We start from the raw sequence: 15,634 nt of genomic DNA on the forward strand, positions 1-15,634 counted from the left end.
GGCCCGTTTGGCTTGGTTCCTCGCGCGCACAGCTTGCTCTTTCTTGCGCTTCGAGCGAGCGCCCCTGCCTTCCCCTTCAGCTCCATCTGCGGCCTCTGCCTCTTCCGCAGAACTCAAGTCGTCGTCAGAATTGTTCTCGATGTCTGACGCACCCGACGTGGTCGCCCCACCATCCTCATCACCATCATCCTTCCGGGCGCGCTTCTTTTTGGGCTTCGTGACATCACGTTGCGTGGCCGGCTTCCGCATCTTGGTTGCCTTGGGCACACGAGGCTTCTGCTCAGGAAAGCACGCAAGGCATCTGGTCAGCCCTGTCGTTTTAATGCTAGGCCTCGCTTGATCAGTTGCTCACCTTGGATCCTGACGATGCATACTTCTCAGTGAGGGCGGAGACCATCGTGTCTGGCAGAAAGACGCGTTCGTACACCTGGAGTGGGGCTGCCAAGCGTGAGCAAGGAGTGCAGGGAGCACGTCATCATGTCGACTCACCTCCTTTTGGACCTCACGACTTGGAAGAGGTCGAAAGATGTCCGATGGCAAGTTGACCCTTCCCGGGTAGCTGGATATCGTCCAATTCTCTCGGTTGGCTCGCAGCTTGATATAAAGCTGAGCAAGCTCACTGAGACAGTACAGGTTGTCCGAGTGCCCAGGACTCTCGGTGTCGCGGATACCCTTGAGACGAGTAGACAAGTAGTAGAGCAAGCTGACATTTTGCGAAGTGCCGAGGCTATCCAGCCAAAAGTCGATGTATTTTCCGAGGTCCACGATTTCGTCTAAACGCTCTCGAGAGAAGTCCGGATGGTGGGCGAGAAGGTGCAGGAATCGCACGAAAGAGACATCAAAGTGCTTGACGCGCAATTCGGGCGGCATGGGCTGGTACATGCTCTGAGCGTAATTGACCACCATGTCCTGATTCTCCTTTTCTGGGTCGAAAGCCACCAAGAAGGGTATGGCGTTGAATCGAGGAGAAAGTCGTCTGAAGCGCAGATATTTCAGCAGCTTGTGCAGGAAAGTTTGGCGCACCTGGAAGCACGGGTCCTGGATGACAAGCGCAAGCTCAGTGAACTCGCGCTTGATGAAGGCTTCCAGGGCTTCCACGCGTGCCATCTTGAGCACGCAGAGTGATGCTTGCAAGCGCATCCGACTCTTCGCAGCAGGGGGAGCGCCCAGCTTACGGGGCTCGCCTTCCATAAGCGTGGCGAAGAGAAGTCTGAACACCGGCATGGCCACATCAGTGACGCCTTCTGCGTTCGCAAAAGCGACGCAGCGCTTCATCAGAAGATCCAGGCCAAGCAACTTAGCTCGCAAGTCTGCTGTCATCTCCTCGTCCTCGACCCATGCTTCGAGCTGATCCTCGCCCTTGACATCCTCCACTTTGTCTTTGCCCCACGGCTTCATTAGAATGCCGGTAAGCACGGTCTTGACGATAGCGTCGCCCACATCCGCAGCAGTCTCGCTGGCGTACTTGACGATCTGACCCAGTGCGGCAAGATCTGCGACCAGACGCTCTCCAACACTTTTCCCAAGGCGCCGGGTGAGCTCTTCAGCCAACTGCTCCAAGCTTGCGTGGGCAATCGACCTGGTCCTACTGTCGACGACTGAGATTGTCGACTTGTCAAGCTTGGATTTTGAAGGACTGGCTCCTAGCACAGCCAGGAGACGCGCAGCGTACTTTGATTGCAGCACAGTGCCACTGCGGACCAAGTGAAGAACACGTTCAACGACTTTCCGATCTGCCACCACAGTTGCTGGCTCTACATGCGCGAGGGCTCCAAGGGCGCGAAGGCTTTCCGTCAACAGCGCGTCGCAGCCTTGCACGTTCAGGGCTTTGAGAAGCAGAGGGACATGCGTCGAGTAAAGCCGCGGGCAAGCCTTGGAGATCTCGCGAAGCAAAAATTGGCAGTCGCGGCGGCAAGCTTGCGCCTCTGTCTGGCGCGCATCCATCGCCTCGGTGGTGCGCATCGTCTCGTCTGCGTCATGGACTGCAGCCACCTGGCTCTCGGTGTTGGAATAGCCACTGTGTTCCAAACGCTTTAACAACGTCGGTACTGTGCTTTTGTTGACCAAGAAGAGGCACGACATTCGCAAGAGCTGATCCATCGTTCCCGTCACACCGGGCTGTGTGTCTTTCAGCCGTGAGGTAAGCTCGCTGCGGACCTTGACAAGGGTTTTGAGATCGCTTTGAGCGTCCAAGAGACTGCGCAGAAGCCTGTAAGTCCGGTTATCATTAGCTTTGGCGAAGGCATGAAGATCAGAGGTGGCGTGAGGTGGGTCGGCCATGAGTGATGAAATCTTCTTGATACTGGTTGCCATGCGCAGCTTAATGGCCGCTTCGTCGTTGTCGATGATACCGGCATTGTAGTCCTCGCATGCCTTCACGAATTGTACGAACGGTTCGCGTACCTTTCTAAGGTTGGAGTGGCGAATGAGCGCTTTGCGAGCGCGGTCATCCTCCAAGTGGGACATGACCAGTAGCAATCTGCTGGTCCACCTTTCTGCATCCTCAGCATCACCAACGGACGCCGGCAACCTAAGAATGTGACGATCCAGCGTCCCTGCCACCAGACTATCAATCTCTCGACCACCCACGAAGCTAGCTTTCAGCACGCAGCTTGGTATCCAGCCGAATTGCTTGATCGCGCTCGGGTCCCTGGATTCTAGCTCTCCGCGCGCGAGTCGAAAGATGCGACCCAAAGCGTCGAATGCATGCTGTCGGACGCTGGCTTTCTTGTCCCTACAGCGATTCCCGATTTCTTGCCAAATCTCGCGATCGACGTGGTGTAACGCAGTTTCGTAGTCGGTGCTCCCCAACACCTTGACCATGGACGCTCGAACACGCTCATCAGGATCAGCGAGCTTGTTCTGCGCAGCAACGCGCAGATCAACACGGAGCTCCGGATGGTTGGCGAACAGCGGCCCAGCCGCCTCTGTCCAAGCAATGCGCAGCGTCGGATGCTTGTCGTTTGCGCGGGCAAGCCATTCTCTCCAGGTTGATGCGTATTTGCGGGCTAGGTCTCCGCCACCGCCTGTCTTCGCAGTCGTCTCGGCAAACATTTGACCAAGCGTCTTGATCGCAATGCTGCGCGCTGTCGTATCGTCGGTCCGCAACTCTTGTTCGAGTGCAGGGATGACGTTCAAGAGAAGGGCTGGGACTGCACGGTTGATCTGCGCGACTAGGAGATGCGCGTTTCTGAGAGATTTCTCCTTGTCCTGCACATCGTCTTCCTCTGAAACTGAAACCAGAATCTCGCTGAAGTACTGTGAGATTGGCAGCCCAGAGCGATCGGATGAGCGACCTGCTCTACAGGCAAGATCCGGCAAGTCCTACGTACCTGAGCCACGTGCTTCTGGAGTCGATCCTTGGTGGCGTCGCAAATCTCGACCGCCAGCTGGTGAGCGGCAGGGTTTGCTTTCTGTGGCGGCAAGGAGGAGAAGGCAGAAAGTCAGCTAAGTCGAGCCCTCAAAGCCTCGTTCGGACGTACCTCAGCCTTCGAGTGGAACGACGCAATGAGGATCTCCAGCACCTCCTGCGGCACATTGAGACACTCGTCGATTAGCTGCACGAGAATGTCCGCCATACAAATCTCGACGTTCTTCGTCGTCTCTGGCCTGTGATTTCAGTCAAAGTCAGACATGTGGTCACCGCACTTGCGGTAGCGTGGAATTGCCCACCTACTTGATCAACTCGAAGAATCCTCGGAAGAGGTCAGTCATCATCTCGTCCGCTCCATGAAGATCAGCAACGAGCGTAATGCTTTTGACGTTGCTTAAGCTCTCCAGTAAGTAGAATGTATCCGGGTACAGCGGACTGCTTGGATTGCTGAGGCCGCCTTTGGGAGATGTGAGTCGATCTATAAAGAATGCGAAGATGTCCTGAAGTCGAGGAGGGGCGAGAGCCGGGTTAGATTGGGGTTACGCGAACCACTTCTCGGACCTCTCGCGTATTCAGAGGTGCAGTCTATCTACTCACGCGCAGTTCTGCGCCTGTGTACGGTGCTTGAGGTGCGTACAAGCGGAGCAAGTCTGCAAGACAGCAAGCGGCCGAGCCTTTGACGGCATCGACTTTGTGGTGCACGAGTGGATTGGCGATGAGCTGCTTGCAGAGGGGATTGAGCGAGCTCAGATCAACCTGCTCCTGCTCCATCTCTGACAACTCTTTTTGAAGAGCCTATGGCGAGAGCGAAAGGTCAATTGAGAATCGGAGCCATCATTGCTGCGTAAGACGTACTGACCTTGAGACGCTTGAGCAGAGCATCTGCAGACGTGCCCTTCTGGTAGATCTGGCCAGTGTTTTGAAGTCGCGCGAGAGCGCGAGTTGATTGAGGCCGCACCATCGCGCCAAAGATGTGCAAATTGCACTGGCGTGTAGTGGGCGGGTCGGTGACGTATGAGCTCAAGTCGCAAGCTGGACAAAGAGACGACTTCGATGTGGTCGTCCAGGGAAGACGTTGCGATTCGCTGAGCACTCACGACCTCGTCGCGCGCTGTGTTGGTGTGCGCACCGTCCCCGCATGGCGCACGTCGCGCACGCGCGGTGAACTGCTGGTATAGATCGACGCGTCGCGTTGTCGCGCGCCCACTTTATTGCTTCACGCAAGCTTTCGGCGGTGCCGCACCCTTTCAGGTAACCTATATAAGGGCGCGCACCATTTGATTCAAGAGTGTCATTTTAATTCGTGATTGTATGCGCACACGACCCGCTTAAACCTTCAGGCGAGCGATAGGGTAAGGCGCAACCCCATGCACTCAAGACTCACGACTGTCCGTTTCATCTCCTTCACCAGTTTTCTGTGGCTTCGCCGGACGCGGTCAAGGGTTTTGCACATTCAAAGGAAAGCATTCACCAGCAACTCATGGAGTCACGACAACCGTGAAACAGATTCTTGCTTCGTATTGATTCACGATTCAATTTTTGATTCTTGTTTTTAGGCCAAAGCGTGGACACGAGCGGCGGAATATCACGTGATAGCTCTTCGCTTTGGGCCGCAAATGGTGCCAAGCCTTTTTTTGAATCATTTGGATTTGATCAATGATGAAAGATCTTGGATCACGAATGAATGATTTTGACTGAAATGAATTCAATGCTGGTTTCTGGTTGCGAACTTGAAAGTGAGAGCGTCGAGAGTTCCCACTCTTGACTGCATGGTGACCCCTGACTTCGTGTTTCCGCTCTCAAAACAAATATCGTGCCTATTCACTCACAACAGACTCTTCAGACTCATCAAGACTGATGTCGCGCGACATGAACAGCTACGGCTTGAATGCAGCTTCATTGCACTTTGACTGGCACACTTGAACTCAAGACTCTCGCGATCTCGCGCACGGAAGTCAATGATACTTCATATGCTGCAGATTACCATTCGAGTGAAGCTGCGAGGACAGACAATCATCCGGCTCTACATTCTACATTCTTTTGGGAAGCAGGCGTATTCAGACTGACAGAGAGCGCGTGTGTGCCATCTGCATGTTTGGTGAAACCGACATTTCGTTTGCGGGTTGGAATCAGTGTCAGATTAGGCAAGCGATCGAGGTGGCTGCTCGGCTCGGCTCTGATCGATCTGTACGTAGCTTTCTTCGAAGCCACAACCGCCTCGAGTCTCATGGCTTGCATGGCTCGAAAAGACTGATGAAGCTCAGCCAGTCCTTCCCGCCAGCTGACCCGTCAGCAATTGCAGAACAATAAGGCACATGTTGATGAATCAAGTCACGAGATCTCAGCCACGATTAAAGCTTTGCAGTACCGCGCCCTTGTCTACGATCCAAATCTTGAATGGCTGTTGATGGGTGCATCGCGAGCAACACCAGAATACTGGCCGACGATGGCGTCGTGGCAAATACCAAGTCACGAGTGTCTTTCCGGCTCAGCTGAGCCTCGCAACTTGGAATGTTGGACGGCTTTTGGCGCCTCGTGCAAGATGGGGTCATAAAGTGGCTCTGATGAATCGCCTCGAGAGTTGTGAGAGGGGAGGTGCGGGAGAGTGAGGCGCCAGGTAGAGCTCTGAGCAGACACAATTGGGGATCTCAGGTGACAAGCGAGAATGTGGATGTCCCATGGAGACTCTTTTGAGTGCGGTGGTCCATGTACACATGCATGCACCAGACTGGTGTATATATATCAGCTCATCTAGCTGATGTGCGGCGTCACTTGGCGCATAGCCCGGCTCCGCGCGACACAGATTGTGAGTGAGTTGAACATCGACCTCGATCCGCCAGATTCGGTGCTTGCGGTTGCGACATCGCCTCGCTGTTGTCGCATCTCACAGCACCAGCTGCAGGTTGCGAATAAGAATTCCTTGCCTAAGTGAAGTCGCAGCCGCAAATTTGGATCACGATCGCTGCTGGGTTGAGCAGACGAGGCGCTGATCGCTATGAGCTTGCCCTCGCCTTCCACCACCTGTTTCTCATCATCTAAGCTACGCGCACGGAACGGCATCGGCAAGATTGCCGGAGAGACCGAGGCTAACGCAGCAGCCTGTACCGTGTCACCTCTGCGGCTGCATCGTGATCGCGCTGCAGCAGAAGGTCGCCGCCGCGAGGCTAACTCAGACACGCTGCTGCTGCTGACGATGCGGCTGCGAAGCGTGTGACCTCTGCTAGTGCTGCAGCAGCCAGCCCATCCTGCCAAAATCTCCTGCTGCTTTTCCTGCACTCACGACTGTGCGCATCTAGCTTGAGAGCACGAACTTGCTCTCGCAGCTCGTGAGAAACAACGTTTCGCCGTCATTGCTAAGTCCATGTGGAAGACATCGGTCCGTGTTCCCTCGGACTTGCAAAATCAAAGAGAGATGTAGCCTGCCAACTTGCCACAAACAGCACCAAAGTCACCACCGCTCCGTCCTCTGGCGACAACATTGCGTGCAGCTTGCTCTGGAACTGGACTTCTTTCAAATGCCTTCTAGCTGACTGCCACAACCCGACGCCCTTAGCACGACTCCCTTCTACCACTGGCTTCACCAAGCCTTTTCTCGGTCTTCTACTCCTACCTTCATCATCCAATCCTGCTGAACTTTGCTGCAACGCTTCCCACAGAGTATGCCAATTTGTGCGCTCGCAACACCTCACAAACTGCCAAGGAGAATCTCTTAGTTGCTGCGAGATGTCAGCCAAGCTGAGGCTACCTCGATACAAGCCCAATCGCCAGAAGGAGGCGTTGGAGCACGAAGTCGATTTGGGAGAGCACGCCGTAGCTCTTGCCAGCAGTGCGGACCAGAAACCCAAGCCGTTCTTCAAGAGACTGTACTACAATCCTAGGACTCAAATTCTCATTCTTGGTTTGGTACTTTTCCTGTGTCCAGGTGAGCGCATTGGCATCACGGCGGTGCGTCAGGCAGCGGCTGAATATCGTTATCTGGATTTTCGTTGTAGGGCTATTCAACGCTGCGACGTCGATTGGTGGGGCTGGACTGGCGAATCCTAGAGTCGCTTCGGATAGCTTGACGTCGCTATATGCGGTGTTTGCTCTATCTGGCTTGGTGGGCGGAGTAATCAACAACAAGCTGGGAGTCCGACTGACTCTCTGCTTGGGAGCCACAGGGTACTCGTGAGTATGATTGGTGCTGCCCATCTATTCGTGTCCTGACTAGATCTGAGATGTCTTGCAGGTTGTACATGGCCGCTTTGCTCGTCTACGCAGTTCGGGGAGATGATACAGCTCCCTTCACGATCACCGCAGGTGCCATTCTCGGCGCTTCGGCTGGGCTGCTCTGGACAGCTTATGGCACCCTTGTTCTCTCTCTTCCAACAGAGTCCGAAAAGGGTCGCTTCTTTGGACTAGCTTGGGCTTGTTTCAATGCGGGCGATATCATCGGCTCTCTTGTCCTCGTGGTGGAGACGGCAGACTCCAAGGAGACACACCTTTCGGTCGCTGGCTATGCAGTCTTGCTCGGTCTTACCGTAGCTGGTGTAGCTTTGCCCTGGGCTTTGCTACCACCCATCAAGGTGACCAGGACGGACGGAACGCGCGTAATTTCGCCTCGCTTTCCCTCACTGAGGTCGGAGCTAGTAGGCATGTACAAGTGCCTGCGCTACGATCCTCTCATCCTACTAATGGTGCCTTGGTGGTTCTTCAGCAATTCCTTTTACGTCTATCACTTCAACAGCTTCAATCTGGGCAACTTCTCGATAAGGTCCAGAGCGCTCAACAGTCTGCTCTACTGGTTGGCCCAGTCTATAGCTGCACCGTTATTCGGACAGCTTCTGGACCTTCAGCGAGTTTCAAGACCCACGCGTGCGAAGATCGGCGTCGCAGTCGTCGGGAGTCTGACGATGTTAGTGTGGGCCGCAAGCTACCATGTTCAACACAGCTTCTCAAGAGAGTCACCTCGCGCGCTGGACTACAAGGATACCGACGATCGCGTGTACTATCTTGGCCTGCAAGTGTTGTACATCCTCTTTGGTGTGGCGGACAGCTGCTGGCAAAGTTTTGCCTACTACTCAATCGGATCCATGAGCAACAATAGCAGGAAGGTGAGTTGTTTGTGCTGCAGATGTCGAGATTGGGCCAGCGACAGATCATCGTCACTCACTCTTGGAACGCTCCAAATCTCCATCAGCTCTCATACATGAGCGGACTATACAAAGCTTTCCAATCATCGGGCAACGCAGTCTTTTGGCGATTGGACAGTAGAGGCATTCCGTATATGAGGGTCAGTCTCGCATCAAAGCGCACTCGGCACCGGATCTTGCTGACCTACGACCTCCGCGTCTGCCCTCAGCTTCTCATCATCACGTGGGCTTCGCTGGCAGGCAGTCTGGTCATTGCGCTTCCCATGATTCTTGTCCGCATCACTGACTTCACCACGACGAGCGTGAGGATCGTGGAGACGGAAGCGGAGGTCTTGGAAGCGACGTCGTACAGCAGTCTGGCAGGCGGTCAACACGGCGTCTCTTCTTCCCACAGACAGCGCGTCTCAAGCTACGGCGAAGCGGATCTAAAGACGGAAGAAAGCTCGGGTGTACCTCTTGCCCTTCGATCAGCGAAATTGGACACCATTGAGGAAGGCAGCGATGTGCTAAGCGGCTTGAGAGAGAGCTCCGCTAAGGAAAGACCTTTCACTCCGTTGGATTCACACTACTCCGATGGAGAGATGAAGAGAGCCAGCGAGGAGACATCATGACTGCAAAAGTGATGAAGTGAAGCTCATTGGTATGGCCAATTCTTGTACCACATGTTGTATTTGTTTCTCTCTCCTCTTCCTTGTTTCAGTCACCTCGTTCGACTTCTGCCACACTGGCGTCATCTTGCTCTGCCTTCCTTCCAACCCTTCGTGCTCGACGATACCACGTCTTTGTCGCCTTTCTAGACGGGCACATGTAGTGCACATTTGGCTTGACGATATTCATCAACAAGACGCTCGACGTCCCTAGATGCAATCGTCGCAGTTTGGGTGTGCGGTCCGGACTTTTGAGTTGTGAAAGCAGATGAGGTTAAGCATGCAGATTCGTCAAGCTCTAGAACAATCTTGATCACGATCGATGGGCACGCCACGGAATTCGGGTAGCGGTCACGCTTGCATGGCTGAGCGCTCGGCTCGACCGACTCCCGAGGATAAATTTGGCCAAGCTTGGGCGGGCGGGGGTGACGCGTCCCACCGATTCCGAATCGTTGCTGATGGCCTAGCAGCATCTGATCGGCTTGGCTTTGCCGGTGGATGAGGAGTCAGAAAGAAGCGTTAAGGGGGCGGGGATCGATATGGGAGGACTCCACTCACGACTCACACTGCAGACTGACACAGACTTGCGAAAAACCCATCTCTTGCGCTCGCTCGCTCGCTCCATGTGCTTCTTCCTCTCTGAAGCACGCGCGCGGCCGACTTCCGACGGCCTTGCTCTCGATGGCAATGTTGCGGTCACAAATGCTCTGCCAGGTGTTGAGGGCCATTCACGATTGATCAGTAGCTGCAGCGAAAGTCACTTTGCGGCTGGGCTTGCGAAAATGAGCTTCAGCTCTTAGCTACATGCGGCGGTGCGTTGTGCGGAATGCTTGGAAACGAAGCCCGAGCTTAATCCAACAGCATGTCGATCCTCAGTGGTCTTTTGAGGCACACGCAAGAGCTCCACGCGCATCTCGGTGCCACAGGGGCTACAACAGGTGGTACTGAGGACGGCAAGGCACGGTCGAAGACGGAGGAGGATGGTGCTTTCAGATGTCCAACTCCTCCATGTAGGCAAAGCAGAAGACGTGGCGAGCACAGATCAAAGCTTGGAGAAGGGCGGCTCGTTCGTCTGGAAATGAAGACGTCAGGTGGCTTTCGCTTGACGTGTCGGTAGGTCAGCTCAGTCAGTCAGTAGTGTGTGAGTGAGTACGCACCACTCACGACTCATCACTTAACCAGCTTGGACCCTTTCCTCTTGCTGGGGAGCGCTCCGAACGAAGGCCGTGCAGGGAGCGACCTCGGTCAGGAAGACGGAGATATTTTGAAAGGTGGACTGGGGACTGCATGCAGCTAAAGCGAGCGCACCAAACCTAACCGCAAAGTAGTGTGCACGTCATTCACACGATTCACCATCTCCATCGCGCGACGTCCCTGCTTGACGTCCTGGCGCGGCACAAATCCAAATTCTAAAATCACCATGCAGTCACAGCGCGAATCCACCGATCGAGGCTTCTCACGAGCTAGAGGAAGCGACCGAGGCGGAGATGACCGAGGCTCCTGCATATTCACAATGCTCGCACATGCTCAGCTGCTGCTGCTGAAAGTACCGCATTTATCGTTCGTCTATAGCTCTTTCTGCGCTGCTGCTGCTGCTGCCTCAAGCTTGCTTCGTGTCTCATTTCAAAGCCCCAAGACAGGAGGTCGAGAAGAGCGAGACATGCTTGCCCCTCATATGCTGCATGATCCTCCATATGCGATGTGGATCGCATCTGCAAGTGTCTCAGAGTCGTGAGTGGATATGCGATATAGCCGGAGCGGTGCGCGCTCATGAAAGAGCGTTTCCCCGGAACCAGCATGCATGCGTGCAGCTACGAGGAGGTCCCACCGCCGCCTAGCTAATTCTTGACTCTGACTCTACACTCACGACTTCGCTCGCGTCCCCTCTCGATTCTTCATAAGGAGCCAGCCATTCGTGTTCGTCGTTGCAGGCCTCCCTTCCACGCTCATCAATTTACATCACTTCCGCCACATAACGTTGCCTGCTTGCACACCCCAAATCAAGGCTCATACAATCTCCAGCCACCGCAAATATGGTTGCCGCCTCCGCCTCCGAGGAGCTCGATGTGGTCATCATTGGTGCTGGTATCTCCGGCATCAATGCATCCTACAGAGTGAGTGCGCGAGTCTTTCTACAGTGCCTTTCCACGTTTGAAGTCCTGAGCTGATCATACGACAATTCAACTCTGCGGCGCCCGCTTGCACTCGCAGCTGCAAACCATGACCAAGTGGCAAAATTACACCGTGCTCGAAGGTCGCTCCGAAATGGGCGGAACTTGGAGCCTATTCAACTACCCCGGCATTCGTTCAGAGTGAGTACCGCTTGATCGCCATCTGATGTCAAAGTGACGCGAACGGAGCGCAATTTGGCCAAGTCGGATCGATGTCAACACCTTGTGTGGGATCAGGAGGGCGAGCACGCGATGGTGAGCAGAGTAGCTGACTGCTCGTGCCACTCGACTCTTCTGTTTGCCACTCAGCTCGGACATGTACACTCTTGGCTTCCCCTTCCGACCATGGCTCGACGCCAAGGGTATTGCGAGGTGAGAGCAGCGCGCAAGGCACATTTCAAAAGGCTTCTTACTCACGTCGCTGCTTTCGCTTGTTGTACTACCCAGTGGAGAGGACATTTTGAAGTACGTCAAGGATACGGCCCGCGAGACGGGCGTTGACAAACACATTCGCTACAATCACAAAGTACAACGATTGGACTGGAATTCCGAGACCAAGAGATGGACTCTCTACGTCAACGCCAATGGCCAAGAGAAGACCTTCACTTCCCGCTTCGTGTATTCGTGCGCTGGGTATTACAGCTATGACGAGGGCCATAACCCAGAGCTGCCGGGTCAGGACAACTTCCAGGGCAAGCTTGTTCACCCCCAATTTTGGCCGAAGGATTTGGACTATGTCGACAAGAAGGTGGTGGTCGTTGGCAGCGGAGCAACTGCGATCACTGTCGTTCCAGCTATGGCTGAGAAGGTCAAGAGCATCACGATGCTGCAGAGAAGTCCCGGGTATTTCCTCAAGCTGCCTAGGCGAGACGCGGTAGTAGAGTTGTGGAAGAAGATCTTGCCCAGCCAAGCTGCCCACTCGTTCATCCGCATGAGAAATGCTTTCCGCGCATACCTGCTGGTCTGGATCTGCAAAGGCTTCCCCAGCGTTGCCAGAAGAGTGCTGAGATACTTGACTGCCAAGGAGCTCCCCCCTCACATTCCCTTGGACCCTCACTTCAACCCCAGCTACAATCCTTGGGACCAGCGTATCTGCCTGGACCCTGACGGCGAATTTTTCGCCTCCCTTCGCTCCGGAAAAGCCAACATTGCAACAGGACATATCGACACAATCACTTCGAATGGCATCAAACTCAAAGACGGAAGCTTTTTGGAAGCAGACATCATCATTGCTGCGACAGGGCTCAAAATGACAATGGCAGGAGGCTCTCAGCTGTACGTGGATGGAAAGAAGAAAGACATCGGACAACTGTACATCTACAAAGGACAGATGCTCGAAGACGTACCAAACTTTGGTCTCTGCTTGGGCTACACCAACGCGTCATGGACGCTCGGATCCGACTTGGCATCTCGCTACATTGCGCGCTTGATCAACGAGATGGACAAGAAGGGCATCGACGTGGTCACTCCTCGCTGCGACCACACTACTGTGAACGAAAAGCCGCTGATCAACCTCAATTCGGGCTACATTACCAGGGCTCGAAAGGATCTGCCAAAGGGAGGAAACAAGGCCCCCTGGTACCTGCGACACTCTTTCTTCTACGACTTGCTCGTCGTCAAATTTGGAAGCGTCCTCGACAGCCTCGAGCTTTCTGCTGCCACTCGCGCCCAAGAGCTGACAGAGTGAGCGCAAGAGTAGCAAGTCCTTTGCGAAAGGAGATCGCTATTCAATAAGACACTAACAAGACGTGAACAATACACAACATACTTTTTACTTGGACCCTCCCATCTCTCTCTTTGTAATTCAATCTTTGCTATTCTCGTCAGATATTCATAGGCCCCACGCTTGGACGTTCTGGCTTGCGTGCATGAGAGCGTCCTAGGAGGCGACATATGCCTGCTAAGTAGCCATGCGGTGAATCCGCTCAGCCCATGGACCGGCGTGCTGAGTGCAGCGTATCCAGTCAAGTCGCCTCAAGCTGAGCGCTTGTCCGCACTCGCGACTCACAAAAGTGTTTGATTGTGATTGTCGTATCACTCAAGACTGTACGGTTGGCCAATCGGCAACTCGGAAAGCGGGCTTGCCGACTGCCGTGGCGATGCTTTCAAAATCGCCGTGGTTTGATTGCGCAGCCTCAAAAGTTCGCAGCGCGAACATTTCAATTGGTTCTTCGAACACAAAATCCAAAGAAAATCAAATTGAATGCAAGATCTGCTGAGCTTTGTGGGCAGGCCTTCACGTGACGTCACAGCCGTGCGTTCAGCCCAACAGGCAAGGCACACGAGCGCGAGGATGATATGAAAGCGCGAAACCGAAACCGGCAACGAGGACCGCGCAAGTCGCAACCACGGAGTCAATGAACATGCACGCGCGCCACTCACGACTGCAGTGCGCGCGTATGCTTCGGATGCGTCTCCACAGCGGATTTGGGCTGAGCCGGGCCCCTCTCTCTCAGCGCTCGCAGATCATGATGTTGATCTGCAGTCATTGACCTGGTCAAACTTAGATGTAGGCTATTCACGTTGACCGCACCCATCATCTGCTTTGCAAGTCCCCAACGACAGCAAAATCCTCAGCAACAACGCTTTCCTATAGCTTCGATAGGACACTATTCGACTCTGCTACGCACGTACTTTGCACTCACAACGGGCCTCCGCCGCTGCACCTGCTCGCCACCGAGTCGCCGTCGGAATAGCCCATCGGGCATCAATCTTGAGCACGTCTGATCCGCTTTTCCTCTCAATCTCGACGCAAATACAAGATGACCTCGATGGCCTCGCCGGACATACCCACGCTCAAGATATTGCTCATCGGAGCATCCAGCGTAGGCAAGTCGTCCTTGCTCCTACGATTCACAGACGACGAGTTTTTGGGTCCGGAAGAGAGCAGCGCTACGATTGGCGTGGATTACAAGATCAAGGCCATCACTGTTTCGGGCAAGAGATACAAGCTGAGCATTTGGGATACAGCGGGCCAGGAGAGGTTCAGGACGCTCACTAGCAGCTATTATAGGGGCGCTCATGGGGTCATCATCGGTGAGTGGGGTGCTGGTTGGTGCGACATTGCGCTCATCAGCGCTTCAGCAGGCTGCACTATCTGTCGCCGAGCTGATGCAAGGACTGCTTGGGTTCGTGCAGCCTACGATGTCACGCAGAGATCTTCTTTCGACGCATTGCCTACTTGGTTCTCGGAACTCGAGACTTTCAGCTCCAGTCCCGAAGTCGTCAAGATCGTGGTGGGCAACAAAGTTGACAAGGTAAGTGTAGACAGTCGCGATGACTCGCAGTGGCTTTCTGTTTGCAAATGCAGCGCGAGAGGAGGTCACTGGTGTCTGTCCCAAGCCCTGAAGAGGCTGAAGAAGGGCTCCCAGCTGACGTATCCGACCTTTGCGCACCTCGGCCTCTCCTTTGTGCAGGATTTCTCGCGAGTCGTGACGACCGAAGAAGGCAAGGCGTTCGCAGACAAGATGGGTGCGCTCTTTGTTGAGTGCAGTGCCAAACGTGGTTCAGGTGTTAGCGGAGCTTTCGATGAGCTGGTCAACAGGGTGAGTGTCCAGTCCCGAGCGCTGCTTCTCGAACAAGTCTTGCCAAGTGTGGTACGGATGACTGATGCACGAATTTCGCACTGAACGCGATTGGCCTGCGCCGCAGATCGTTTCCACACCCTCACTCTGGGCTGCAGGGACGGGTCGAAGACCCGGCGATCGTATACCCGGAGGCGCGCCTGCTGGCAGCGCCTCGGATACGAGGGGCAACATCAGTCTGTCAGATCCTGGAGGAGTCGTGGGGTATGGTCTCGGTGTGGCGCGAGACAGGTGCAGTTGCTAGGCGATCAACTATAATCTTGGGGTCCTGAAGTGAGGCGTCCATTGCGCATCTGTGTGCAATGCAGCGAGCGCCCGGCGATTTGCGCAAGCTTGGCACAATTTTGCCCTGGATCACTCTAGTCCCGCAGTCCCACCTCGGCACGCCAGCCGATCTGAGCCCTCGAGCCTACTTAGCCTCAATCTTTGTTGCAAACGCTGTCTCTCTCGGGCATACGAGCGCATAGACCCGGAGCCGTTCGCGCCCTTCAACACGCACACTCTCTCAAGCATCTTCGTTTTGCTTACGTACCCGCTCCCACTCTCGACACACACTGTACAATACATATATGAGCCTGTCTATGCGCTGCCTTCAAGCTCCGACATGGCTGCTCTATCCCGGAAAGCAAAGGCGCAAGGCCAGACCTGGGTCCTCGGATCGCGATTTTTGGGTGTTGATTTGGAACGGTCTATTCGCGAGTGCAAAGAAGTACAACTGCAGAGCAGC

The 15,634-nt window shown here is 54.6% G+C and overlaps 5 protein-coding genes across 5 annotated transcripts; 4 read left to right on the forward strand and 1 right to left on the reverse strand.

Moving 5' to 3' along the window:
- Positions 1–340: 340 nt before the first annotated feature.
- IE81DRAFT_289632 (hypothetical protein) lies at positions 341–4,334 on the reverse strand (the record flags this gene model as incomplete). Its single annotated transcript, XM_025511823.1, has 7 exons — positions 341–427; positions 490–3,258; positions 3,333–3,413; positions 3,483–3,609; positions 3,677–3,873; positions 3,971–4,168; positions 4,233–4,334. 7 exons carry the CDS (start codon positions 4,332–4,334, stop codon positions 341–343), a joined length of 3,561 nt encoding a protein of 1,186 aa, XP_025369951.1.
- A 2,323-nt stretch (positions 4,335–6,657) lies between these two features.
- On the forward strand, positions 6,658–8,934 carry IE81DRAFT_337288 (MFS general substrate transporter; the record flags this gene model as incomplete). Its single annotated transcript, XM_025515501.1, has 6 exons — positions 6,658–7,295; positions 7,366–7,540; positions 7,602–8,466; positions 8,553–8,645; positions 8,715–8,871; positions 8,900–8,934. Exons 1-6 carry the CDS (start codon positions 7,097–7,099, stop codon positions 8,932–8,934), a joined length of 1,524 nt encoding a protein of 507 aa, XP_025369952.1. The 5' UTR covers positions 6,658–7,096.
- Positions 8,935–10,453: 1,519 nt separating this feature from the next.
- On the forward strand, positions 10,454–11,270 carry IE81DRAFT_115833 (hypothetical protein). The gene is made up of 2 exons (XM_025510132.1): positions 10,454–10,883; positions 11,062–11,270. The coding sequence occupies exons 1-2, from the start codon at positions 10,573–10,575 to the stop codon at positions 11,126–11,128; spliced, it is 378 nt and encodes a 125-aa protein (XP_025369953.1). The 5' UTR covers positions 10,454–10,572; the 3' UTR covers positions 11,129–11,270.
- IE81DRAFT_323144 (monooxygenase, flavin-binding family) lies at positions 10,964–13,225 on the forward strand. The gene is made up of 4 exons (XM_025513844.1): positions 10,964–11,266; positions 11,364–11,464; positions 11,633–11,695; positions 11,771–13,225. The coding sequence occupies exons 1-4, from the start codon at positions 11,186–11,188 to the stop codon at positions 13,008–13,010; spliced, it is 1,485 nt and encodes a 494-aa protein (XP_025369954.1). The 5' UTR covers positions 10,964–11,185; the 3' UTR covers positions 13,011–13,225.
- Positions 13,226–13,693: 468 nt separating this feature from the next.
- IE81DRAFT_323145 (putative ras-related protein rab-18) lies at positions 13,694–15,633 on the forward strand. The gene is made up of 4 exons (XM_025513845.1): positions 13,694–14,359; positions 14,462–14,580; positions 14,740–14,868; positions 14,975–15,633. The coding sequence occupies exons 1-4, from the start codon at positions 14,086–14,088 to the stop codon at positions 15,149–15,151; spliced, it is 699 nt and encodes a 232-aa protein (XP_025369955.1). The 5' UTR covers positions 13,694–14,085; the 3' UTR covers positions 15,152–15,633.
- Position 15,634: the final 1 nt, after the last annotated feature.

This window comes from Ceraceosorus guamensis (genome assembly GCF_003144195.1).
Source record: "Ceraceosorus guamensis strain MCA 4658 unplaced genomic scaffold IE81scaffold_26, whole genome shotgun sequence".
NCBI classification, from domain to species: domain Eukaryota; kingdom Fungi; phylum Basidiomycota; class Exobasidiomycetes; order Ceraceosorales; family Ceraceosoraceae; genus Ceraceosorus; species Ceraceosorus guamensis.